The sequence below is a fragment of the Drosophila sechellia genome, chromosome 2L, assembly GCF_004382195.2.
Source record: "Drosophila sechellia strain sech25 chromosome 2L, ASM438219v1, whole genome shotgun sequence".
Taxonomy (NCBI): Eukaryota; Metazoa; Arthropoda; class Insecta; order Diptera; family Drosophilidae; genus Drosophila; species Drosophila sechellia.
The window spans coordinates 7052456-7077104 of NC_045949.1; the positions used below are offsets into that span (position 1 = coordinate 7052456).

A 24649-nucleotide genomic window follows, 5' to 3' on the forward strand; every position below is an offset into this window, starting at 1 on the left:
CAATTCTCGCATGAGAATCCATATCAGCACGAACATGAATGGCAACCAAGTGAGCTTAAAGCGAACATACATGAACTCGATACATGGAACTTACTGTGGAAGTGCTGAAACATGAGGCCAGACTAGGTTTATTAGTTAATTTAATCAATTTTTTTGTTGATAACAAGAAAATAGGGATCAAGAAAGTAGGAAATATCTTGCTCTGTTGAAGCTGAACTAAGTATTATGTTAGTTATTTTGTCAATAAAACAATTCCGCACTAATAGGCATCACTATTGTATTAAAATAACACCAATATCTGAAATAATCAGTGACGCACATAAAATCCACTTAAAGTTCTAGGAAGATGCTCCAACTCATTTTAGCTCCTATCAATTCAAGACATTCCCCAACCAAACAAAAAGATTCACACACAGTCCTCGACAAAATTAACATGAGCAAAGCCGACGACTAGATATAAAGACCTGTTGTCCTCTAAGGATGCACTACAAAAAACATACTTTAAATATAATAATATAAGTATATCCTGCAAATAGTAGGATATTATAATACTTAAACTAATACACATAGTGACGAAGCGCACCCAGTGTGCCTAATTAGTCAAGTTCATAAATGAATAAATGAATGAATCAGAATTATCTAGTTTTGGAGTTATATATATATTTAGACATTTATATTTTTAGTGCACGATGCAGAATGTGTGTGGAAGTGCAAAACCGGTTAATTGGCTGGGAGAACTGACCGCGTGGACAGGCCGATATGGAGGCCTAATGGCGCCAACGACGATTACTGAAAACATAGACATTAAATGCAGAGGAAGTGACATTAATTGCATTGATTTAGCAGGCCCTACAGCCCGGCTAACTAATAAAAGTTGGCCACGTCTGGCTCCATTATTGGGTTGCCCCCAAAGGCCAATCGACAAACAATTTCCGGAGCATGGACTTCATGGGGAAGCCTTGGAACGGGCATGCTGGCCATTTAGCTGGCATGGTCATTACGCACTCATTGCGTATGCACTTCCAATTATTTGAAATTGTTGCTAATGAGAAATTAATTTGCAAAATGCTAATCAAGCGGTGCCAGTTGCTCGTTGGTCAGGTCTCCATTCTAATTCCAACAAATTGCAAATGAAGTATTGCGAATGGATCGAAGTGATTTAATTAAGACGGCCAGCCAGTCGCCCGAGTTTCGGAATTTTACCATTGAATCGTGTCCGACTAATGCGGATTTAATTGTTTCAATTCGGACCGGGCAAATTAAACCGAGTTGTAATGAGAGCAAATCCTAGTCAGCAATTTACGCAAAAGCTAAAAGTATCATTTTGTATGTTGAAGGTGCGTTCGTCACTAGACGCTTAGATCATCCAAACGGAAGTGGCTTGCAACATGTTGATTCAAACAGTATTATTAGCACTGGTGGCGAAAAGCGATAAATAACTAGCGCTCAATAAATACGTCAGCCACTCAGACAATTGGGGCTTGTGCCACATTAATCAAAACCTCAGGTGGATGCATTCTCACCTGCAACAAGCCTCCCATTTTCTTCCGCCTCCTATTCTGGTTTTTCCCCAATTTTGTTGTGCTTCGGTTGCATTTGGATTTTCAATTGGTGCACGCAGTGGCCAAATGCAATGAAAATCTTTATTTCAGCGAGCGTGTGTGCAATTAAGCTGCCTGATTGATACATTTTGATTGATTAATGGGATTTAAAGTACGTGCGTGCCGTCTAAGCAATCAGCCGACACTTCGCACGGTAAAATACGGAGCTGCGATTCTATAAGGTAAACAATTCGATGGAGGCGGTAAATATCGCAAATTTTGTACCGTTTTTCAACAGATTTCGAGGAAACGATCTTTAATCGCTTACTACAAGAAATTTGGAATATGTTTTTCTCAGGAAACTATAGCGCTTATCATATTTATACAAATAAAAAAATGTAAACAAATAAGAATAACAAACCTTAACTTTCAACAGCTGATTACGGAAATGAACAAAAGCTGAAAGATGTGCAACGCAAAAATACCATAAATTCGGTATTTTCCGGTTCGTGCACAATTCAACTCTTGCTCTTTAACCAAGCAGATGTAACATAATTTATTTAAATATATGTATTTTATACAATCGATTAACATTTGTTAAATTAATATTTTTGTTTGCCTAATGTGTGGCATGTGGACAGAGTGCAGTGCAAAATGTTCAAAAACACCTGACATCAAAAGTAAACACAACACCGCAAGTTGGTATTTTCCAGATGTACGAATACGGCAACACTAACGTATTTGCCAAAAAATGCGCATAAATATCGAAGTGAATTTGATAATTTAGAAAAACCAAGTTAAATACGCTATCGAACATGTCTGTGGTGCGATTCCTGGTGACGCGCCAGGCCTTGGCTGCCTTAACCAGACCAAGAACCTTCAATATTATCCAAAATCCAGCGCAAATCGCCTTCGCCTCCACTTTGTGCAACCAAAATAGCAATCATAATGCCCAAGATCTGACCAATTCGAGTGCCAATTTAAGTCTGATGCAAACTAGGGGCCATAAACGCTTTGGTCATCAGGAGGAGAAGACGCCCAATGTGACAAAGTACTTCCACTTGTTCATCCTCAGTTTATTCTTCATTTCGGTACTGGACTGGGGCAAGTGAGTGGTGAACTAACCAATAAAGTATTTTCAATCAAGTCCAAACTATTAAATTGGAATCTATTTTTAGAGTGAAGCGCCTGTTGCTGCCAAAGGTGGACGCAGATGCTGGACAACGTCCGTCATCGGCGGCCGGCGTCAATGGCGAGGATAAGTCATCCGAATCCGAATCGGAGGATAGCGACGACGAGGATGCAGGATCCGATATGCACCTGCACGAGGGCAAGAAGATCCGCGAGAAAGTCGGTTTTCGCGAGAGGAAGGTATAAAGCTGCTTGACGATGCTATAACTCTCTGCTTCTATAACTCTGTAAAAAGTTCCATTATATTTTGCTTAAATTCCGGTTTTCACAATTTTTGCCATGGTTGGTTATGTTCCTAGTTGTAAGAACCGGAAAAATCTTAACTTTTCTTTTAATATATTTTAAACTTTCGTATATTATGTTAAACCAAAATCTTTGATTTTTACTGTTTCTTTTATGTTTGTGACGTCTTGTTTTTGACCCACCATCAAACACATTACACACACCGCGAAGATCATCGAGTACGAGAACCGAATCAGGCAGTTCTCCACCCCCGACAAGATTTTTCGTTATTTTGCCACCGTAAGACTGCAGGATGCGACCCAAACGATTGTCTGCATGACTCCCGAGGATTTCCTTCGCTCCATTTATCCGGGAATCAAGCAGCCAGATGGTAAATCATTCAGATGAGCATACGTAGTTATTTATTTAGTTATTGGATTAACTTGGTTAAGGATATTTTTTTACTATTGTTAGTTGTTTTGGTTGGCATAACTTACTATTCATAATTTTATTTGATGCTCATAATTCTTGCCTTTTCGTAAGCTAAACTCACGTTGTTTGCCTTAGATAATTGAGTATGAGAACCGCATCCGGCAGTTCTCCACGCCGGACAAAGTGTTTCGCTACTTTGCCACCATACAGGTGCCCGTGGCGGATGATCGTCATGAGGTCTACATGACTCCGACCGACTTTCTAACAAGCATGACGCCCGGCATGAAGCAGCCAGATGGTATGTGCAAGAAAAACCCAGGGAAAAGCTTTAGAAAGCCACTAGTTGTAGCACTTACTAACTGACGATATGTTTAGAGAGCTCCTGCAATAATAGCTATATCTTTTAGGATTGGGCCTGGACCAATATCGTCGCTATGATCCCAAGGTGAGTCTTTAAATGCATTTGTAATATAAGTTAATAAATCCGACTTTCTCCTTCTAGTCAGTTGGCGAGCAGCTCAATTTGCATCTGGAGAAGAACAGTATTTTTTACAAACTAGGCTCTTACGGACTGATCACATTCTCAGACTACATCTTCCTGCTCACAGTTCTCTCAAGTAAGTGATAAGTATTCCCATTGAATTCATTGCAATAACAACGTTTTCTTTAAAGTTTCCCGACGCCACTTTGAGATTGCCTTCCGCATGTTTGACTTGAACGGGGATGGTGACGTGGACTGCGAGGAATTCGAGATGGTGGCCACCTTGGTGAGACAGCAAACCAGCATGGGAACCCGACACCGCGATCACGCCAATACAGGGAACACTTTTAAGGTAATGAAACTCATTTGACCCAGATGTTAATCAATAAGAGTACCTCGAGCCGTACTAAATACGATATTCCTTGTGTATTTTTGTATATTCTCTGTCTTTTCGCTTTGACCCTATATATTGAACGCGTGTCTAAACTGTGTACATATCATATCTTAACTTCCCTCTGTTTTTGACGTACTTACAGTCCTTGAAGGTACTTTGTGTGATAATGCTTATTGACTTATTTTGGCTTTTCAAATTTTATTTCGAAAACACCCAAACACTCAACACTCAACAATTGCACTCAAGTTAAACTAAATCACATTTCACGTAGTTATTTCCACGATGCACCTGCTCCCATGTACACAATTTACTCCTCTTTATATCCAACTCTCTGATTCTTTGGAAGTATTAATTGCTTAATTTTAAATTGTTTTCTCAGGGTGTGAACTCGGCTTTGATCACATATTTCTTTGGACCCAATATGGATGAAAAGCTAACGATTGAAAAGTTCCTGGATTTCCAGGAGCAACTGCAGAAGGAGATCTTGTCACTCGAATTCGAAAGAAAAGAACCCAATGATGAGGGGAATATAACAGAAGCGGATTTTGCAGAACTCCTACTGGCCTACGCTGGATATCCTTTAAAAAAGAAACAAAAGAAATTGAAAAGGGTTAAGAGGAGGTTTAGGGACCATGGCAAAGGCATTTCCAAACAGGACTATCTGGATTTCTTCCATTTTCTGAACAACATCAATGACGTGGATACTGCCCTGACTTTCTACCACATTGCCGGTGCCTCGATTGATCAACAAACATTGCAGCATGTGGCCAAAACGGTGGCCATGGTCAATCTTTCGGATCATGTGGTGGATGTGGTCTTTACCATCTTTGATGAGAATAGTAAGTTCGTAATTGAGTTTAATTAGAAGAACCATCTAAAATCATTCGGTTAACCTTTTTCAGATGACAACCAACTCAGCAACAAGGAGTTTATTTCGGTTATGAAGAATCGCGTGCAGCGCGGATTGGAGAAACCCAAAGACACAGGATTCCTGAAGATGATGCGATCGGTGTTTAAGTGCGCCAAGGAAACCAAGCCTGTGCTGCTGGACATCTAGAGATTGTCACTCCGTGAATTCTCCCGCTTCAAGCGCCCCAATCTTAGTCATTTTTTCCTACGCTTACGCTTTGTACTATTTATTTTTGTAGTTAACGTTTACATAAATCGATTTTAGCTCAATCTTTGTAATTGTTCGACCCCCGGCAGGTTGACAACTTGCTTCTGTATATTTCACCGACTCTTGTGCACTTAACTCGTTTATTTTTTAATAAAAATATCATATTTATAAATAAGTACATCTTTAGGATTTTTCTGTAGCTCATCATTCAATTCTTGGATTATGGCGCACGTTACATTTTACATTTTAATAGTGTATTATGCTTAAAAAGGATATGAATGAATAAATTGATAGTGATAAAAAACACTTTAAATAGATATAAATATATTAATAAGGAATGTTTTAATGATCCTTAATAGCTAATTTATATGGGATATGGGATTTTCAATCCTCTTTATGCATTAAAAGAATCACCGAGAGTTTACAACTCCTGCTCAGTTAATATTAATTGTGGGTTCTATGCCACATCTACGTCATCCTGCTCCTCGTCCACCACATCATCAATGCTCATTCCGTACAACTCCAAGTCGTGCTTTTTAAGATGGGCCGTATAAGCATCCAACTCGGTGAATCGTTGCTGGCACTCGCAACATTCTAGGCAATCTTCCACAGAACTGTCGCCATCATCGTCGCTCTCGTAAATGGACGATTTGCGGCTACTGAGCTGATCCTGATGATTGTTCTTGTGATCCGAGTACTCCAGATAGTCCCTGAACTTGGAGGGACACCTCAGGCACTTGTACCAGCGATCCCTGACATGGGTGACCATGTGTTTCTTGAGCGTGGAGCACTCCCTGAAGGGTTTCCTGCATTTTGAGCAGCTAAACGGCTTCTCGCCAGTATGGATCATATAGTGGCGTTTAAGATTATGACGAGTTCCGAAAGGACGATGACACAAAGGACATGGATAAGATCTGCGAGTGCGATTCATGGACTTTCCAGCTAAATTTCCATCGTTGCTCAAGGAAGATGAGGAGTTGGCACTGCTGCAGCTGCGAGGAAGTGGTGGGCGACTTGGCTGCGTGTGTGAAGGAACCTTTTCTGGCGGAGATTGAATAGGTGGTATTAAAGTAACCATTAAACTGGGCTGTGTTGCTACTTGTGGCTTCTCTGCTTCTAGTGCCGCTTCCTCTATTTCGTCATCCTCCTCTTCCATCTCATCCGAATGTTCCTCCGCTGTTTTATCGCCCAGTTCCTCCGGTTGAGGTTTTACCATAAGATTCTTGCTTTCACAATCCGCACACCTTGTAGAGTCCTGCTCCAAAGGTGCACCCAAGTGACAGATCATGCAAATAAATTGTGGATCGTGTGAGTGCCTTCGTCGATGCTTTTTAAGGTCGCTGAACTCACGAAAACGTCGCTCACACAGATCACATGGGAATGGTCTTTCACCTGGGGAAAATGTAGTAGAAAGTGATCAGTGGATATATTGGAATATCTGACTTGAAGTTTCATACCTGTGTGGATCATCATATGACGTCTTAGATTGTAATTAGATTGCACTTTCTTCCCGCAGTCAGGGCACTCGTACATATGCCTTCCCCTTCTGTTGGCACCTGGACGCCTCTTCACTAATCTCCTCGATCCGGAAGATTTCCTTTTGATGACATTGCTTGTCTTCTGTTCCTCCTCCTGGTCGGAGGGCACGATGATCACCAGTTCCTGTGGTATCTGGTTCTGGGCTTCCTCATGTCTCTGCTCATTCAGGACGCAGGTTACAGCGTTTGATGGAAGACTTACATCCTCCTCTACTTCACTATCTTCATCGTGATCACTATCACTCAGTTCGATTTCTGCGACAACCCTGTGCATCTGTCTGGGAATCAGTTCGATATCTGGAGTTACCCTTCTAATGGATGAATTCCAATGGGCTAGACTCCTGGCTGCGCTGATTATCAGACCACGAGGAGATTGAGCCTCCTCCTCATCCAATTCGATTACCACTTGGTCTCTTCGCTTTTCGGCCTCCTGTCTTTCCTTTTCTCTTTTCTCCCTTCTCTCCAGTTCCTTCATCCTTTTGATTTCCAACTCTTTTTCCCTCTGCTGCTGACCTATTTGCCAAAGGAAACTCTTGATTTTCGCATCCTCTATGGATATGAAGTTCTCCTCGGGCTCCTGGTACTCATATCTGACTGGATCGGGCGGTATTAACCCGCAGGCGGCGTCGCAGCAGGCGGAGGCAGAACAGCAGGGCAGCAGAGTGCAGTCCTTGCAGCAGTCCACGCAGGACGATGGTTTATTCAGAGCTAGCTCCATCAAATCTACAATGTTACAATAAACCATTTATAAAAATTTTAGAAAGGAACGTAAGACTTGCACTATCATTGTCCTATCACCAAAAAACATTGCATACATGTAGGCGTGTTTTATATCAATCACATTCTTCTATGGATAAATCGGAACTTATCAGTATTTAGAATTTAAAATATCTCAACTCCAAGAAGCGTACATGCTAGTATCGATAAGCACAACAAAGACTTTCCAACCATAAAATAACAATATATTATATGGCACTATATTTCTATCGATCACATGGAATAGCCATCGGTTAATATGAATCCTGGACAAGTCGCATACGAACCATTGATAACCCAGGAGATTCCGATCGAATGAATTCTGCGATTGCACACCCCTCTCTCCTCTCTCTCTCTCTTCACGAAGCTTCGCTCCTTTCTTTCGTTTTTTATCCGCAATTTGTGCGCTCGGCGCTGCGTCTGCCGTGCGAAGAAGTGAAGAAGAAACTGGATTCGCGATTCGCGATTTGCGGCTTGCCGAGCAGCAACCTCTCGGCAAAAACAACAAAACGCCGCAAAAGTCGAGCTTCGAGTTGACGCCGACTGCGCTGCTCGGCTTGTGAATCAGCGAAGCGAGCAGAGCAGCAGCAGCAACAACAACAACAACCATGTGAGCAGCGCTTAAGGCTTTTTTTGTGTGCACGAACGTGAGCCTTTAGCCCCCCTTTCCCACCACTTCCCCTTGGCCATTGGCGTGTTAACTTGATTTTTCTTCGGGCCACGCAAGAGCGAAATACGAAAAACAAAGAAAATGCCCCACAACAACAACAAGGGCAACAACAAAAACAATGCAATTACAGCCGGAGCAACAGGCGCAGCAGCAACAACAACAGCTCACGATTTTTAAGATTGCTCACAAGAGCAGGGGCGTAGGCAGGACACGAGAAGGGGGTCAGGCTACCAGGAGTGGAAGTAATTCTTTACTAGTATGCGAAAAAGTATGGCATTCTCAACTATGTTGCTTATCATATTTATATAAAAACGATCTTATCTTCAATAAAATGCCAAAAAATAAAATAATTAGCTTTTTGTTAAATAGGAACGATAATGTAGGATTCAAAATTTAATGTGTTTATTGTGGTTGGGGCAAATAATCCCCCTTCGACGCAAATACTTACGCCCGTGCACAGAGGCGAAAAGAGAGCTGGAGAGTAATATGAAGGGGGAGGTGGTCGAGAGAGTGGGCGAGTGGGAGTACGGAAGCGTGGAGAGAGCGGGGTGGGAGGCGGTAGGTGGAGCGTCGAAAAGGGAGCAGCGTGACCAAAGCGTAAAAGGCAACAACAACGGCGTAGACAGCGCCAACGCCGCTGCCAACGTCGACGTCGAAAAAAAAAAGTTATTGACGTCCGAGCAGCAGCGCTAAAGTAAAACCGTGCGCCTTCAACTTTTTTCATTCGCAGTTGCTTTTCTTCTTATTTTTAGCTTTTTGTTGTTGGTTTCCTTTTTATGCATGTACATAGTATATATGTACCTTTGTACATACATATATTTTAGTAATTGACTTTAATTATTGGCCGTTTCTTTGGAAATTTTCCATTTTCAGGGCGATCTTCGGTAAAGTGCTCAATAAATGCCTGAAAAACCCGCGATCGTTTTTTATGGAGTGTTAAAAAATGGCTTACAGGTGGAAAATTACCAATATTCGCGTTTTGTTTGGCATAAGCCTACTAGAAGTTTTCGATTTTGAAAAACGTACGTTTTCTAAGTTTAATTCCTTTGTAAATAGGTTTCTCAGCCTTCATCCTGTGATTTAAGTAATTATTAAGTTCTTATAACAATTAAAAGATAATCTTATATTTAAACTGGTTTATTATTGTACGTAAATTGGGGACATTCATATTCGAAATAACTAACCATATTTAAACAGGAAGAGACAAACTCACCTCTATATATTATCGCATCCGACTTATGTACATATTCACATACATATGTCATGTATATAATCACTTTTGCGTCACTTTGGGTGCCTAGGATAGCGTGTTTTCTTCTAATTGGTATTCCATTGTCGTGGGTAGCGAGGTTCTGCCCCTGTGATATATGGAGCCAGGTCCCCAGATCCGCTTCGAATGCTTTGGGCTAGGCTCCCGATTGCTTTGGTCTCTCGGTCTCGGAATATTGGCGATCGTGACTGCAGCGCTTAGTTATCTTATTTTTTTTCTTTTTTTTTTTTTTGCTATAAAACTCGTTTGTATCGGATCCACTCACACGTTCACAGACGCCCACTCGACTTGGTCCGTGTGGAATCGGCCTGGTTTATCGGTCTCGGTCGGTCTCGGTCCCTGGCTTCTATCTTCTGGTCTGCGGGATTGCTTGGTCCGTGTTCGAGGCACGAGCATCTGGCCATGTGCATTGTGTCCTATCTGTGTGGGGAAACCAGTATGTCGCTGTTTGCGAATGGGGATTGGGGATTGGGGAGCAATGCTCGGCTTCTCATTCCCCAGGTGTTCGAACTTTTCGGTGCGTGTGTGTGCATATCGTATGTGTGGATACTTAATCGAGCTTGCAGGTGCTTCATGTGACTGGCACGATATCACGCTGGGCGACGTTATTCTAGTTGTGTATATTATTAGTTCTATATGTAATAATATATAATAAATGTATAAAGTAAAGAATAATAGAAGGATATGAATTATACTGATTTGAATAGGCACTGTTATTGCTTTAGGTTAGTATCTTACATATAAAACTAAAAAAAGGTCAAGTTCACTGCCCCTGAGATACTTTTTACGTATGTCGCTATTTACAATCTAGTTAATCTGTTTACCTTATTTATTTACAAATTAGTTGCAATGCAATCCTTTAAACCAACCAATGAAAACAAACAATTTGCTCAATTGAAAAAATGTGTAATATGCAATTCTTTTGTTTTGGATCCTTTTTAAGTATAACTTTTTTCCACAAACTATGTAAATTCGCTTAAGATAATTAGAATCGGATCGTAAATCTATATAATATATGCGTTACTATATCAGTAGGGTTTTGGGGGATACGCGCAGATATCCGCTCTAAATTGGATCACATTATAGGCAATATAATGCTGGATATATTATTACACATAAGCATAGAGGAAACATATTTGGCAAAATTGGGGTTTTGTTCCTAAAATCTAGGGTGAGGTGGCGACTAAAAACAAAACTAATGTACGTCGATTATTAACCGAAACATTGGAAATGGAAAACATTATATAACACAAAGATCGGGCAAATAAACTCTGGCTATATATAGTATAGTGAAACTTAGGCTAACATATTAAAACCGATTGTTTCTAGGTGTGAGGGGAAGTGTGCTGCGTTAAATGATATGCAAGATGGTTTAGAACTTCAGACAAACAACTTAACTATGTACAACAAAGCTACGATCTAAAGTTAAGCAAGTCGGTGGCTCTTTTGAAACCCCCAACTTAAGCGTGTTTGTAATTGGTTATTTCGGGTCGATTTTCTTAAACAAAAATCAAAGTACCACAAATTTATCTGTTGTCTTCCAGGAAGATTTGCTTTGAACACTATGGGAAATATACATTTTAAACCATTTATAACCCTTTACATATTACACCAAAGGTATTCTTAATTCAATTTTCTTTGTACAAAATATTGCTTGTGGTTTTTATAACAAAACCTTTGGTTGAGTTCTAGAACTTAAAAATGATCAAGCTATGCAAGATTATTGGAAAATATTTTCTAAAGCATTCAAAACAAATCAGCTAAAGTGCAGCAAGGATTAACTTTTGGCTCCTGAGATTATAAGTATTTCTTAGCATTTCCTAAAATCGACCCCTAAGCTAAGTTAATCTGTGTATGGTTTTAAAGCTTTTGCGGCACATCTTTGCTGACGGCTCCCGTTCGCTCGTGATTGACCACAAACTTCTTGGCGCCCGACAATCCCTGCTTGTTGATGTAGAAGCTCTTTTGGGCCAGCGGCGAACCACCGCCATCGGAATCGACCACCAGGCGATTCAGGAAAGTGGCAGCCGTCTTGGCACCACTGTCGCAGGAGGATGACTCTATGCTAATGGTGGAGCATCCACCGATCGATGAGGTCTCACTTTTGGCATCGTCCATCAGAGTGGCATCATCCACCAGGTCGTTGACCAGCACCTGTGTACTGGACGATGTAGTGGACAGTATGGAAGAGGTGCGACTGCGGCAGGAGTGCGTCTCGGATTCGGGAATCGAGATGCCCTCGTCGATGCTTTGGCTCTGACTACCGCCGGAAACGAGGCACATCGCTGCCTCCAGATTGGGACCGCTGCCCACTCCGCCGGGCGAGGCGGAAACGGGCGACGGACATCCCGAGCTGCTGCTATTGTTATTTATTCCACTTCCGCTCACCGAATTGCTTGTGCACAGCTTCGAGATGAACAACTTGGGCGTGAGGCGGCCGTCAAAGGTTCCGGAATCGGGACTGGGACACACAGACGAGGGCGATTGGCACACCGGTGAGGAGCCGCGACTGAAATGATAAGGGAAAGTGATGGATAAGCTTGAAAACATAGATAAATTTTCGTACTAGCATCTATATTTACCCTTAGTCTAATCATTCAGCAAGTAACACACATGCACATATACTATGGCCTATCTAATATAATTAAATTAATGCTACTCGTACCACAAAGCTATTATTTATAGCCGCTTCAACAACTGCAACTTGGCCGAAAATATCTAAATTTAAATTTTACAAGAGGCCCAAAGTAATATAATTTTAGACTTCAAGCAAATTCGATCTAAAATACTATTAAAACTGATGTTTTAGGTGCAATAAAGCTTATTTCACTGAGTACAAATGGTTTAGGTGACTACTTTTCCCAAATCAACCCACTAAGGGCTAGTTACTTAAATTGAGACCATCCAGAATTACTTAGGTTCTTACCTTTCCGTGAACATCTTCTTCACAGGCGGAGGGGAGTACACGCTCCAGTTGCTGCCCTGAGTGGGATTATCGTCCAGCTCAAATTTTCTCTTCACGGGTCCCAGCTGGGATGGCCTCATGGCAATGGGAGACATCGACCGCCTGGTGGCGAAAGTGCGTCTCGTGGGCGACGGGGAGTATGGTAATCTCATGCCCGCGCGATTGTTTGTGGGACTGGGACTGGAGCAGCTGGTGGTGCCGGTGGGTGGCAGGCTGACCTGCAGGGGATTGGAGAACTCGTCCGATTTGCACGACCAGTTCTCGGCCACCAGTGTGAGATCCTCCCAACTCTGCGAGATTTGTATTTCCCGATGAACTTCCCGCTCATGGTTGACCTCCCGGCTGTTCAGGTCTGCGCACTCCTCCTGCCGCAGCTGCGAAACTCGCGGCGTGAGGCAGAGAGTGGCTCCATTGGCTGCCGTGGTCAGTGGACTATAGCTGGCCGAATACCTTCTGGCTCGAGGTGTGAATATATTGAAGACGGGAGCCGGTGAAACCTCCCTGGAATTGGGCTGCGATCGTATGTGTATGTTCTTGCCGAAGCAATCGATGGATGGGGCATTCGGCATCTGGATATCCACCACCTGTTGGCTCTTCTTGGGCGTCTGCTCGTGCTCCTTGGCCGCCAGAGCAGCCGCTGCGGCTGCGCGTGTGGTCATCGGGGTCTTTCCCGATTTGCCCGCCGGCGGAGTCCGGATTATTGGCACACTGAGGCAGCGTTTGAGGGTCTTGGAGCTGCCACTCGGTGGCGGCGGATCCAGCGTGTCCATGGGCACTGTCGAGGGATTCTCCTGCTGCTTCTCCTCGGCGCTCGCTTTCGTCTCCGATTCCATTGGCGTGTATCTAAAAATAGCAAGTGTTTACTTCTTGGTTCCCAGGGTTATTTTTATACCCTTGCTGAGGGTATGGCTAAATTGGGTAGCAGCTGTAATGCAGTATCAAGTGTTTACTGGGTGCATCTGCAGTCAGATGTCTTTGATCTTTCGCAGCCTTTCGGTTTTGAAACTCTGGATTTGGGGTATCTAAATGAATATGTGGTTGCTTAAGTCTGGAATGTTTACGTGGGACATGGGTAAATGTATGTATATAGGTATGTATATAGTGTTTGTTTGATTAGGAACACTTTATTTATATACATTTTAAACTATACTGTTGTATAGAAAATGTAAGTTGTGTACCCTAAAAACGGTAAGTAATCTTTGATGATGCGTAATACACGTGTCTATTTGGCATTCATATTCGCAATGGTAAATTTCGAAATATTAAGTTCTTATTTATGATTAGTGTCACTCAAAATTATTATAAATAATTCTTTCCGGTTTGATTACAAATTGCAGATCTACCATAAGCTGCGATCATACCAAACGGTAATCTCCTGGTTGAATTCAAAAAAGTATTTCATGAGTTTGGAAAAGAATCTAATGGTTTTCCATGGACTTATAATTCAAATGCATCACTATATCCTTTCGCTCCAAAAGGAAAGATCGGTCATCAAGACAGTTCCAAGATCCGGCGTGTCAAGAAAACATTCCCTAGCATTTTTCCATAATAATTTCGAAGATTCTTAAGGTGCCTGAGAATTTCCCGATTTTCCGCAGGACTTCGAGGCGCAGCGGCAGCGCAGCCGGCATCGCTGCCGCCGCGGGCAGTGCGACTGTCAATTTTTTTTCACCCACGAAGTGCGTTTGCAACTTTTGGCAGCCACTTTTCACGCGTTAAATGCCACTTGCCCTTTCAAATTACTGCAGATTTAGCTTCGCCAAATCGTGAAGAACACTTGGCACTACCTTAAGTTGGCCAGAAAGAGTTGCAATAGGCCTAAAATACTTACAAAATTATGTCCTGTGATTGTAATTTTCAGCTACCAGTTTAGTTTTTTTATAGTGTTGACAAGCGAAAAAATGCGAGTGACCGCATACACGATTCGGCAGTATGACACACGAGCAATGACTGAAATATTGAATTTATTTAAAAATCAACCAGTTCAACGACTACTTATACATTCACAAAAAACGTATTATTCAAAGAAAGTTCAAATTCTAGTGCCAATGATAGAGATTACTTGATTTTTCTCTAATCAGCTGCTATTTGGCCTGCGGCATTTCAGTTGCCTCATGCGGCGCTCGTCGTGCATCTCTGTGTGCGTACGCTGTGCAACACTAAGCGCGCGCAATTTAAATTTACTCGCTGCTAAAGCAAAGTGGAAGTTACGTTTTGATAAATTCAAAAAACTTTGCGTTGCTGATTTTAATAAATTAATATGTACTCAAATGCTAAATTTTTATGATTATCCATTTTATTGTTTACTTGTGCGGTTATAAGAACCTCACAATGAAATATTTTTAAAAACAATTTTACTAAAATCGATTCTTACCCATTGAACTACAACCAAAATCAGTAAAAATGCTATAATAGACACATGTTACATTTATTTATTATGCGTAGCTTAGAATGAAAGTGCGAAGTTCGAGGAACACACTTATGTTTACAAGCTGATGTTGTAATTTGGTTTCTTCACGGTTTGTTTAAATTCAACAAAAATCACAACAAATTATAACACAGTCGAACCAAGATATCAGACTAATTGATTCTGTAAATCTTATATAACTTAATATGCGCTAGGCGAAGGAAATTATAGTGGAAAAGTGGTGTTCATCGTACTTGTTTTTTTGTTCAGGTTCAACTAATAATACTTCAATATCCATTTTGTATTCGGCGAAACTTCCTATTTACTGATGACTACGAGCTAGAGTTACATTTTAAGCAAATTTGTTGCTTGATGCGCGTTTTTGGTTCCATTTATTTGCGTGTTTTGTTTTTTCTTGTTGTTTGTTTCTTGGAGTTCGTCTTGTTGCTTTGGATGGTTTGCAATTGAAATCGTTCGTTACTTGACAAGTAGATGAAACTTATAGAGAGTATAAAGATGGATATAGATGTCTTGATGTATTAATATGAGCTGGGTGGATATTAAATTGCATTGGTTGTGTTGGCAAACGCAGAGCATCTGAGCAGGGTTTCCTTGCGGTGCGAAAGCGCCGCTTATCCATCGGACAGGGCGGGCGTCACCCATCCGTACTTCTCGTGCGTCTTCACCAGCGAACGGAACGACTCCTCTGCCTGGCGACTGTGGAGGGATCACACAGTTCAATCACAAATGACATTGACATAATGTTTCGATTCTCTTACCGAGTGAACTCCTTTGTACTCTTTGGCTTGCGCGTGATCCTGCCTTGGCCCTTGACCACGCTGGCTGCGAACTGCATGATGACCGCCTCCACTGTATAGGCACTGGCCCATCCGCGCGGTGTTAATAGCTCCATGCAGATGGCGCCACCCTCCATCACGTAACCCTTCTCGATGTGCGGCTCCACCACGCGCATGAAGGGCGGAGCGAAGGGGAAGTTGTCGGGGAAACTCAGGTGCAACAGTATGGCCGGCACACCCATCTCGGCCATATCTCTGGCCAGCGGCGAGTCCGGATCAATCACGTGCAGGCGTACGTGCCACTCGAACAGGGTATCGTTGACGAGTTCCACCTGGAAAGGAAAAGGGTAAGCAGTTAGTAATTGTTGCATTAAGAATGGTTTTCCTTACCGTGAAGACAGCATCGTTCTTGGCCTGCAGTCGCTCCATTTCGCGGTATTCTTTCATCAGGCGACGGGTTCGAATCGTGTGATCCGGAGCCGCCACCAATTGGCGTTCCGTCGTCGGCGCCACCCTGGAAGATTGAACGAAAGTCCCGAGATCAGCTTACCGAATACAATATGACTTTTTCGTTTTTTCAAACATTTACTTGTGATCTTGTCGTCGCCGCTTGCCTGGGGAATCCCAGATAGCTTGCTCGGCAGCCATTCGAACTACGGCATTCTTGGCGGCACCGGATGATCCCGACGATCCTACTGCTCCACCGCCCATGGCGACGCCTCCGGCCGAAGAGGCGGCTGCTGCTCCATCGTGATTATTGTTATTAATTTTATTATTGTTGTTTATATTCGGACCGCTGCCAGTGGCGGCATCAACCTTGTCATTGTTGTTATTATTATTTATGTTATTATTAAGGTTGTTGTTATTATTGTTATTGCTGGACTTGTGGAAGATTTTGCGGAATGCAGTGACTACTCTCTCCTTGGAACGCGACGACATCTTGGCTGGGATTGGCTTGGTATCCCTTGGTCTCTCGAACGAGTGGATTTGCTGAATGCTGGATTTTGATTGTGTGCTTCTGAGTTACTTTGATTCAGTAGTTTACAAGTACTTTGTGGGCGTGGTTGTTCAGTCTTCTTCTTTAAATGGTTCCTGGTGCAATGTGTGCGTGGAAATTGGATCTGAAATAATACAAAAACTGTTTCAGTTTTTGCAAACTTGTAAATGGCATATGCCATTTATGATGTCGACATCAAGATTTTCTCGGGTCGAGCTTATAAAATTAACATACTTGTGCATGCTAAGGATGCCATTACTTGGAATTTGATTCGCTGCGAGCCATTTTCATATTTCAGCAGACCCCCACCAGCACAATTATGCGACCTTGAACTAGCGCCCGCATTTGTAAACCACACCACAACAATAACCGGAGATACTTTACCATGTCTGGCAGTCGTAAGCACAAACACGCATCCTTGGCGAACTTTTCAAGTGAATACCAAGACCGCCAGCGAAATATGTTAAATACTCCCCCCCTTAGCGAAAACAAAACGACTCACAAAGGCGGCTCTTCGAAAAAAAAGACGAAAATATAATGTATTTTGTCGCAGCTTTTTAGAGGATGAAGAAAGCCTTAAAGCAAGGATAACAATATTTACTAAAAAACAGATATGAACTGTGAGCGGGAAAAGAGCTTGAAGAGCATTATAAACAGACCTTTTATTAAAAAATAATATATATATTCTAGAATGTATATAATCTTTACATAAATCCGCCAGAAATGGTTTTCTTTTCGTTTCTAATTTCGGTGCCACCCGAGGGTTCCAAGTTGTGTACTAAAATTTCACACAGCCTCTAAAGGGACTTTTCTCCGTCTGATTTCTTTTATTTTCTGAGCTGCAGATGCCGTGCTAAACACCAACTCCTCCTCCTTTTATCACCGCCCTGAATTGTCCGAGGTGTTGACGTGGACTTGCCAAATTGTTTGCCTTTCGCATAATTAGCTTTCACCCCAGTGCACGAGTCCTCAAAGGGGATTTCTTGTGTCACCGCCCACCTCCTGGACGAACGCCAAGTCCTGAAACTCTGCGACCAAGGACAACAGATGTGGGCGTTACATTTTAATGGTCGTGGTTGGGTCGATGGGAGGACTATTATTATTATAAGAGCACAGATAAGTGTGAACTGAGTGCCAGGAGATCAGATAGAATTGCTTTGAGGAGGCAAGCGAAGGAGCTACCAAGTATTTGGAGGCGGAGGATAACTCAATGCATTCAGGTTATAATATATATAATATAATATCTTTGACTTCAGTCCAAATATCCAAAGTTACCATTAACATTCGTATTTTATTCAGTTTCCAGCCCAAAGAAAGTTTCGTTTGCAAGTTTATTTTGTAGTCTTTGCAAGTTTACAAATGATGAATAATTGATTGATTAATGAACGTGGCTGGAAAAGGGGCGAATCTACTTCGTTAGGCTGACTCCTGAACTCATTAAGAGTTCATCAAAGCTCAAACTATTCGAGACCACTCCCATATTTTCCTACTTCCTCCCTTTTTCCGCCCATTTATGGGCCATTTCCTTTCTGCATCTACTTGCTCCCCGGCTATGAGTATTTTTAGAGAAAACTTTTTGCACTTTTGCTTTCAGTCAGGGCCACTAAACGGAAAAATAAACACTGACCGAGGCGCCACAGGAATCTTCAAACAAAAAAAAAAAGTCCACAAACATTGGTGAAGTCACGTAGGAAATTCTATCTGGTTCCCAGCACACATTTCTGGAGTTTTTCGCCATTTATTTAACCAAATAAATGTCAACAATATTTGACATATTTTTTGGCCTTAAGTGAAGGCAAACTCTATCAAAAGCAGGGTGACACAAATCATAACTGCATTTTAACTGCAGGTTTAAAGGTAAAAGTTCATTTAGAAGGAATATAAATTTAATATAATATAAATATAATATAAATTTCAACTAAATGTTTGAATATATTTCGTACTGGTAACGACACACCCTAATGCACTTCTATACATTTGGCGACAAATTGACTGCGTCCATCGAAATTGCTCCATTCACACAGATATACAGTATATAGTATCTTATCTGGCGCCACAAAAATCGATATGAGCAGACCAAAAGCAACACCTCTCCTCATAAACCCACAATCCCCCTTTTATCATTTAACCCAATCTATAACTGACCTACCCCGCACAAATATTTAATAATAGCCCGCGGGACTGGCTATCGCCATCAATGATATTTGCAAATCCGAATATAGATAGCTGCCAAGTGTCGTTAAATCAAGTGGTAAACACTGTATCCAGTTCTCTTTTGTGCTCCGCAGTTAATTGGTTTTTAATTGAGTTTCCCGATGGAAACAAGTTTTTTAGTATGGTAGTTAAGTTGAATTCTTATCTACTATATTTGTTCATATTATTCAATATCTGCTTGTAAGTAACTTACTTTTCAAATAAGTATAGATGCATTTAACATAAAACATATTTGTTTGAGGATTTAAATGCGTGGGAAAATAAACAGTGGCCACAAAGTTAAATAAACAATTGACTGATTTTTTATAGCATATAAAAAATAAATATATATGAGAATATATTATATTCGCTGGGTGTACAAATAACTAGGGTCATGTTTATTGTTGTTTCATTTCATGCAAATTTTCCCGGCTGTCGCATGCAAAATTTCAGAATGCAGACACGAAAGTAAAAGGAAAGCCAACAACACAAACTGGGAGAAATGCAAAAATGTTTAAATTAAGAAAGAAAAAAAAAAACAGAAATATAGAACTGTGTCAGCTTTAAATTATTCGGTTGGTTGTTATTCTTTTTTAGCGCTTATTTATTGATTTTTGTGCCTGACGACATTTTTGCCGTGCAATTCGAAGTGAAATGCATTAAGAAGAAAGGAATACATTTAAATACACAACAAAAAATAATTCTAAATCTAGTTTTTGAATTTAGCATATTATTTTTAAATATCTAATTCAAATTCTAACAGATCATCTTTTAAACAAATTAACGTCTGATTGTGATTTCCCTTTTCTATGATTTATCTTGTATTTGAATATATTAAAGAATTTCTTCAAGTGCTTAAAGCTTGTGAGAGAGAGGTCGTTAATCAACTGTTTGGTGCAAGCAGCAGAACAATGCGGAAATATTTGCACAGGGGAAATGAGGAAGGCGGGAAGACAGCCGAGAGAAAGAGAGAGGGAGAAAAAGAGGGAGAGCGAGATGCTGACTAATGGCCCCTGCAACAGTTCTTTGTTCCCAGCCATTTGCGAACACCTACTATGGCACACACCCACACCCAAATCCACATCCACCGAGAATTAATCCCCCCGTTTCTTGACCATCGAGTGTGGTTGCCATGGCATTCGACTGAAGGTCCCTCCCCCCTCCACCACTGGTTTTCTGCCACAACACTTGCACTTATCCTATCGCCAGTGTTGGCAAGGCAGCGTGAAAAGTAGCTAAGTTTATCAGAAGAAAAGCTAAAATAGCTTTAAATTAAGTAAACATAATGTAAAATATTATAACTACTTATGATAACTCTTTCAAAACAGTTCCCAGTGGTTCTTTATAAGTTTTAGAAATATTTAACTAATAACCAGATTTAAATACTGATAAAAATTTCACATAAAGTTAGTTTCGCATTAATTTTAGCTATTTCATAATTCGAATACGGAAAACATATTAAAAACTTGAATGAAATTTAACTGCTTAGTTTAGTTGTTGTTCTCATATATTTTTTTTTGCCAGCACCAATGGTCATCCTTTTACCTCCCACTTTGGCGCCCCTGCTACAGCTGCTCTCGATACTGAGGATGGCATTGTTCTAGATGGAAGGCCGAGGGTCACCGCTTGTTACGGCTTTGTTAATTTATTTATAAACAATTCCTCGCTCGGACTCTGGTGCACATGCAAATTGAATTAAGTCCGGATTGCTTTTCTCTTTTCGTATTTTTTTCCCCGACATAGGAAGCTTTTAAATATGCATTCATACGTTAATCAAGGCCAGGCGTCAGCATCACAGTCGGTCTCCTTTATTTCCGGGTCGTTCATGCTAACCAAATCGCAGGGCTTTGTCACCCGACGAGGGTCGACGAACTCTTTCCACGCCCAATAATGTCCGTTAACTGACTAACGGACAGTGAGCGATGTCGATGGCTTGACCCCGTTGTTATGGTATACCCAAAAAGATACATAACGAAGCGCAGCTCGCCCCATCTGACCTTGGAAATGTCTCTGTTAGTCTGTTTATCAATATCATGTGGCGCCATAACACATGCCACACACGAAGCGAAAATAGCAACAAGAATCTTGGCAATCGCACAAATGGTCGAACTATGGAATACCCTATATGTTCGGTATATGTAGCTTTTAATAATATAGTGACCTGATTCGTAGTAGATTTGATAAGCTTCCTTTGTCATTCAAATATTTGTAGATCCTAGAAACCTTGGATACCTCTATCCTTTTAACCTGAAAACATTCGGTTTAAAATTAAGACTTCGCCAGGCACATCCAGCACGTAGATACGAAACAGAGGTCTCCTAGACACCCGAGATGGAAAGCCTGGGCTTAAGCACTCCTTTTGCTCTCTACTCCGGAATGGTTTTTGCCCGGTTCACTGATGGCGCGTGTTTCATTCGAACGGAAGCCATTTATGAAATTGATTGCGACAAGAGAGCAACAAAAGCAAAAGCATCAGAAGCCACAACAATAACCACATCTCACGGGTTAAAAGTAGACTTTGATACGGACACATCGGAAAAGGGATATACGCGTCAGTTGATGACGCTGGCAAGTGAATTGCGGCTCAGTCTGGCGGGTGTCCAAGGAAATGCACAGGGAAAAATCAGCAGAAAAAACACCATTGCAATAGATAAATGTAGAAAGTCATAGAACCTTCCGACTGAAGAATTCGCATTCCCAACGCACCTGTACTGCATGAACTTTAGCTTATAACTGCAGTGCAAACATTCCTTTTGAAATCTTGCACATTTTTTTCAGTGCATCTGCGTCTATCTCGATAGCTCGTGTATGAAACGACCTGTCAATTTGGCTTTTGTCGGGTGTCAAAGTTAAGCACTTTGGATAGTGGTTATTGCATGCGAGATAAGCTTCAAGTGTTTAATACGCAGGGTATTCACGTTTTGATCAACCATCGTTTGACAAATACCCTGCACCCTATCAAAAACTAGTACAATAGTAGACTAGTAAATATTTACAATCAAATCTTCAAATCCCAAGAAGTATAACTCCACAGGGGAGCTAAGCCCGCTGACGTCAGTGGCCAGAGTCCCGGGGGCAAAATAAAGTATAGACGGACATGGCGGTAAGTGCTACCTGCCACATTGTTTATGCTCGGTGAAATTGTTTATCACCTGCCACGGGCACTCCCACTCATGTAAAATGCATAAATTCATGCGATGGCAGGAAAGTTCATCTAATTGCCGCTCTATTTATAGAGTTCCCGGGAGTATCCTTGAGTCCCCCCCTTCTCCACACCGAGTGCCACTTTCATGGGTATGCATAATCAATTTATGCGTGTGCCAGGGTATATCTATAAATTAATTCAGGCGTAAAAATAAAATGCCTACTCGGCGGGTCCATAAAAAGTTGATGTGCCAAAGTGCACACACAACCGAGCCTAGCTCCGCTGATCAAGTGCGATTTAGATGCACAACATGTTGGGGGTTGGCGCAGGATAACAAATACAGTGGGCACCCAATAAGGGCTAAAAAAAATTTAAGGCACTCAAATCACCTTTTAAATCAACCTTATACTGTTATAAATGTTTTTTTTTTTTTGACATGCTGATGATTTTATAACATGAGTCAATTAACATTTATTTAACTTCATTAACTTATACAAAAAAGTTTAATGAAAATATAACAATTTAAAACGAAAAAAATTTTATTCATCACTCAATTCGTAGTGTCTACTGTAAAATAGGATGCAAAGCGCAATGGCGCCTGTCTAACTGAGTTTAAGCAGAAACTGGAGATAGAGGAATGAGATAAGATAGAGCGGGCAGGGAATATAATCTATCGGCAAAGCTTATCCTCTCTCCCTTCCGCTCGTGGCAGCATGGCGCTCTGATTTCATTCATGAATACCAAATAATGTGGAGAAGCCTTTCCGACTTCTTGGCCCCTACTCCATGTACACACTTACATATGCATGTATGTATTTTTATATATAAATATGTTTGTATGTGGGTGGGCGTGAAAATGTCGGCAGTAAATACCATTTGAGCATTTTCCGTTGTGGAGCTCCCATACATTTGCTTAGATTTATTTCCACAATCTCTCGTTACCCAGCTTTTCGGCGTTTTTTTTCATCTTAGTTGTCCCAGGCAATAAAGGCAAATAAGTCAAGGAACAACAAGTAAAAAAAATAATATTAAATAACCAACAAAACAAGAAAAGTTTTCCTTGTTCTTTTTCGCGACCCATTTCGTCTTTAGGAGGGATTTTTTACACTCTTTTCATTTTTGGGGGTTATGTACCAGTTAAATCACTTTAAAAAGATAACCATCCAAATTATTTTTTTATTTATACTAAGAAACGTCAAAGCATTTTGTCAATGTTTCAGAAAATAGTTCGTAATAATATTATGACTAGATAAATTAAACAGGATTAATGAATATAAATAAGACTCAAAATGTACAAATATTTCTGAAGCATTATTTGAGGCCATCTTAAATTAAGAACTTGACCATGACTGCAGCCTTGGAAAGTGACTTGCACTGCAAAAAACAGCGTTGACAAAAGAACTCTTGAGAATGTTCAGTATCAAGTTCAATGAAAATCTGGCATTGGCAGAGCGAGACACAGGCAGCAGCCCTCCCTTTCGCACTTGCGAAAAGATACCAATTTCGAGCAATGTCAAAAGCTAGAGTGCAATGAATAGGACAAGCACAATCATGTGGACAAACCACGTTTATTTGACAGGCCTGTTTGCTAGTGTCATGCTTCAATTGAAAATCGAAGGGGAGGAAGAGAGACGGAGAGACAGGGGTAGCATGTGTAACGCACTACGTTCTATTTGTAAGAGAGAGAGGTCAAGAGCTTTTAATTGGCAAATTGTTGTAATATATAAAAAGGCAAAAAGGGATATGGAATAAAGGAGAAGAGAAGCAAGAAGAGGTAACAACAAACACGCTCACTCACTTGCCAAGTGCAAAATGCAATTCGCTGTTCTTCTGTTTTCTTTCCACGACTCGTGCTTATCAGCGTTCCGTTTTATTCCCGATTTTCGTTTTCGTTTCCTTCGCCACTCGCACAGAGAAACAAATAATAGCAACGGGAATAACAATCTTGAATGCAGTTCTTCCCAACAATTATATCTTTTATTGCGCGCTAGCAAAAAGCAATAACGTTTGCCGTTTCCACGCGACTTTTGAATTATTTCCTGGTCTGAACACTGAAACACGAACTTTTCGACGCACTGCACTTTTTTCGCCCGCGGCAGCGGTAGAGATGTAAAATAACATTTTAGCATCGACTACCGATGATACTTGGCGATAGTTATCGATTCGCCTTTTGCTATCGAAGTTATGCGATGCATCGACTGATGTCTACATTCTACAAAATCTGCAGTCACTCATGTTAGCAAATACAACAACCCAAAATCCCGCGCGGTATTCAAAATAAATTTTTAAATATATACGAAATTACCCGTATCGAAGCTTTCTCTTACGTATTACGTTTAATTTTAGCTCGCAGAACCCGCATAGCCCCTTTAATAAGCTAAATACTGTTTGGTATCGCATAGTTTACGTTTATTTTGTTTGAGAAATGTCTAGAACACCAATAAAGTAAATTCAGTAGCAAACAAGTGGGGTTAGTATTATTAAATATCCACTTGTCGTTCGCATTTATTGCTTCTTATGGCCTTCCTGGACTT

At 41.1% G+C, this 24649-nt stretch overlaps 4 protein-coding genes across 12 annotated transcripts; 1 reads left to right on the forward strand and 3 right to left on the reverse strand.

Annotated features, from left to right (window-relative positions):
* The first annotated feature begins 2258 nt into the window (after window positions 1-2258).
* On the forward strand, window positions 2259-5553 carry LOC6611502 (calcium uptake protein 1 homolog, mitochondrial). Of its 5 annotated transcripts, none has more exons than XM_032717017.1 (9): window positions 2259-2649; window positions 2720-2912; window positions 3522-3684; window positions 3794-3831; window positions 3889-4003; window positions 4059-4219; window positions 4404-4412; window positions 4641-5100; window positions 5164-5553. In XM_032717017.1, exons 1-9 carry the CDS (start codon window positions 2357-2359, stop codon window positions 5316-5318), a joined length of 1587 nt encoding a protein of 528 aa, XP_032572908.1. In that variant the 5' UTR covers window positions 2259-2356; the 3' UTR covers window positions 5319-5553. The 5 variants fall into 5 exon arrangements, with proteins under 5 accessions (XP_032572908.1, XP_032572917.1, XP_032572927.1 ...); XM_032717026.1 differs by lacking the exon at window positions 3522-3684 and adding an exon at window positions 3186-3345 and having other exon boundaries at window positions 2260-2649; XM_032717036.1 differs by lacking the exon at window positions 4404-4412 and having other exon boundaries at window positions 2260-2649.
* Window positions 5486-10196, reverse strand: LOC6611503 (zinc finger and SCAN domain-containing protein 30). Of its 5 annotated transcripts, none has more exons than XM_032717005.1 (4): window positions 9556-10190; window positions 6836-7639; window positions 6478-6770; window positions 5486-6414 (listed from the first exon to the last, which is right to left on the reverse strand). In XM_032717005.1, the coding sequence occupies exons 1-4, from the start codon at window positions 9605-9607 to the stop codon at window positions 5836-5838; spliced, it is 1728 nt and encodes a 575-aa protein (XP_032572896.1). In that variant the 5' UTR covers window positions 9608-10190; the 3' UTR covers window positions 5486-5835. The 5 variants fall into 5 exon arrangements, with proteins under 5 accessions (XP_032572896.1, XP_032572886.1, XP_002036044.1 ...); XM_032717010.1 differs by having other exon boundaries at window positions 6243-6419; window positions 9556-10194; XM_032717014.1 differs by lacking the exon at window positions 5486-6414 and having other exon boundaries at window positions 6505-6633; window positions 6729-6770; window positions 9556-10196.
* A 301-nt stretch (window positions 10197-10497) lies between these two features.
* LOC6611504 lies at window positions 10498-14500 on the reverse strand. The gene is made up of 3 exons (XM_002036009.2): window positions 14409-14500; window positions 12539-13420; window positions 10498-12121 (listed from the first exon to the last, which is right to left on the reverse strand). Exons 2-3 carry the CDS (start codon window positions 13408-13410, stop codon window positions 11473-11475), a joined length of 1521 nt encoding a protein of 506 aa, XP_002036045.1. The 5' UTR covers window positions 13411-13420; window positions 14409-14500; the 3' UTR covers window positions 10498-11472.
* A 486-nt stretch (window positions 14501-14986) lies between these two features.
* LOC6611505 (ubiquitin-conjugating enzyme E2Q-like protein CG4502) lies at window positions 14987-24221 on the reverse strand. The gene is made up of 5 exons (XM_002036010.2): window positions 23914-24221; window positions 16371-16902; window positions 16172-16295; window positions 15764-16113; window positions 14987-15701 (listed from the first exon to the last, which is right to left on the reverse strand). Exons 2-5 carry the CDS (start codon window positions 16718-16720, stop codon window positions 15617-15619), a joined length of 909 nt encoding a protein of 302 aa, XP_002036046.1. The 5' UTR covers window positions 16721-16902; window positions 23914-24221; the 3' UTR covers window positions 14987-15616.
* Between the last annotated feature and the right edge of the window lie 428 nt (window positions 24222-24649).

What these genes read in the sequence shown, in the direction of transcription:
- LOC6611502 (XM_032717017.1), top strand. Translation starts at nt 2,357, where the DNA reads ATGTCTGTGGTGCGATTCCTGGTGACGCGCCAGGCCTTGGCTGCCTTA. An exon ending in TCGGTTTTCGCGAGAGGAAG is followed by an intron (nt 2,913 to 3,521) that starts GTATAAAGCTGC and finishes TGTTTGCCTTAG; the next exon opens with ATAATTGAGTATGAGAACCG. An exon ending in ATCGTCGCTATGATCCCAAG is followed by an intron (nt 3,832 to 3,888) that starts GTGAGTCTTTAA and finishes TTCTCCTTCTAG; the next exon opens with TCAGTTGGCGAGCAGCTCAA.
- LOC6611503 (XM_032716995.1), bottom strand. Translation starts at nt 9,607, where the DNA reads ATGACATATGTATGTGAATATGTACATAAGTCGGATGCGATAATATAT. An exon ending in GGATGCGATAATATATAGAG is followed by an intron (nt 7,640 to 9,555) that starts GTGAGTTTGTCT and finishes GTAACATTGTAG; the next exon opens with ATTTGATGGAGCTAGCTCTG. An exon ending in TCATATGATGATCCACACAG is followed by an intron (nt 6,771 to 6,835) that starts GTATGAAACTTC and finishes CATTTTCCCCAG; the next exon opens with GTGAAAGACCATTCCCATGT.
- LOC6611504 (XM_002036009.2), bottom strand. Translation starts at nt 13,410, where the DNA reads ATGGAATCGGAGACGAAAGCGAGCGCCGAGGAGAAGCAGCAGGAGAAT. An exon ending in AAGAAGATGTTCACGGAAAG is followed by an intron (nt 12,122 to 12,538) that starts GTAAGAACCTAA and finishes TTATCATTTCAG; the next exon opens with TCGCGGCTCCTCACCGGTGT.
- LOC6611505 (XM_002036010.2), bottom strand. Translation starts at nt 16,720, where the DNA reads ATGTCGTCGCGTTCCAAGGAGAGAGTAGTCACTGCATTCCGCAAAATC. An exon ending in AGAACGATGCTGTCTTCACG is followed by an intron (nt 16,114 to 16,171) that starts GTAAGGAAAACC and finishes TTTCCTTTCCAG; the next exon opens with GTGGAACTCGTCAACGATAC. An exon ending in AGTACAAAGGAGTTCACTCG is followed by an intron (nt 15,702 to 15,763) that starts GTAAGAGAATCG and finishes ATCCCTCCACAG; the next exon opens with TCGCCAGGCAGAGGAGTCGT.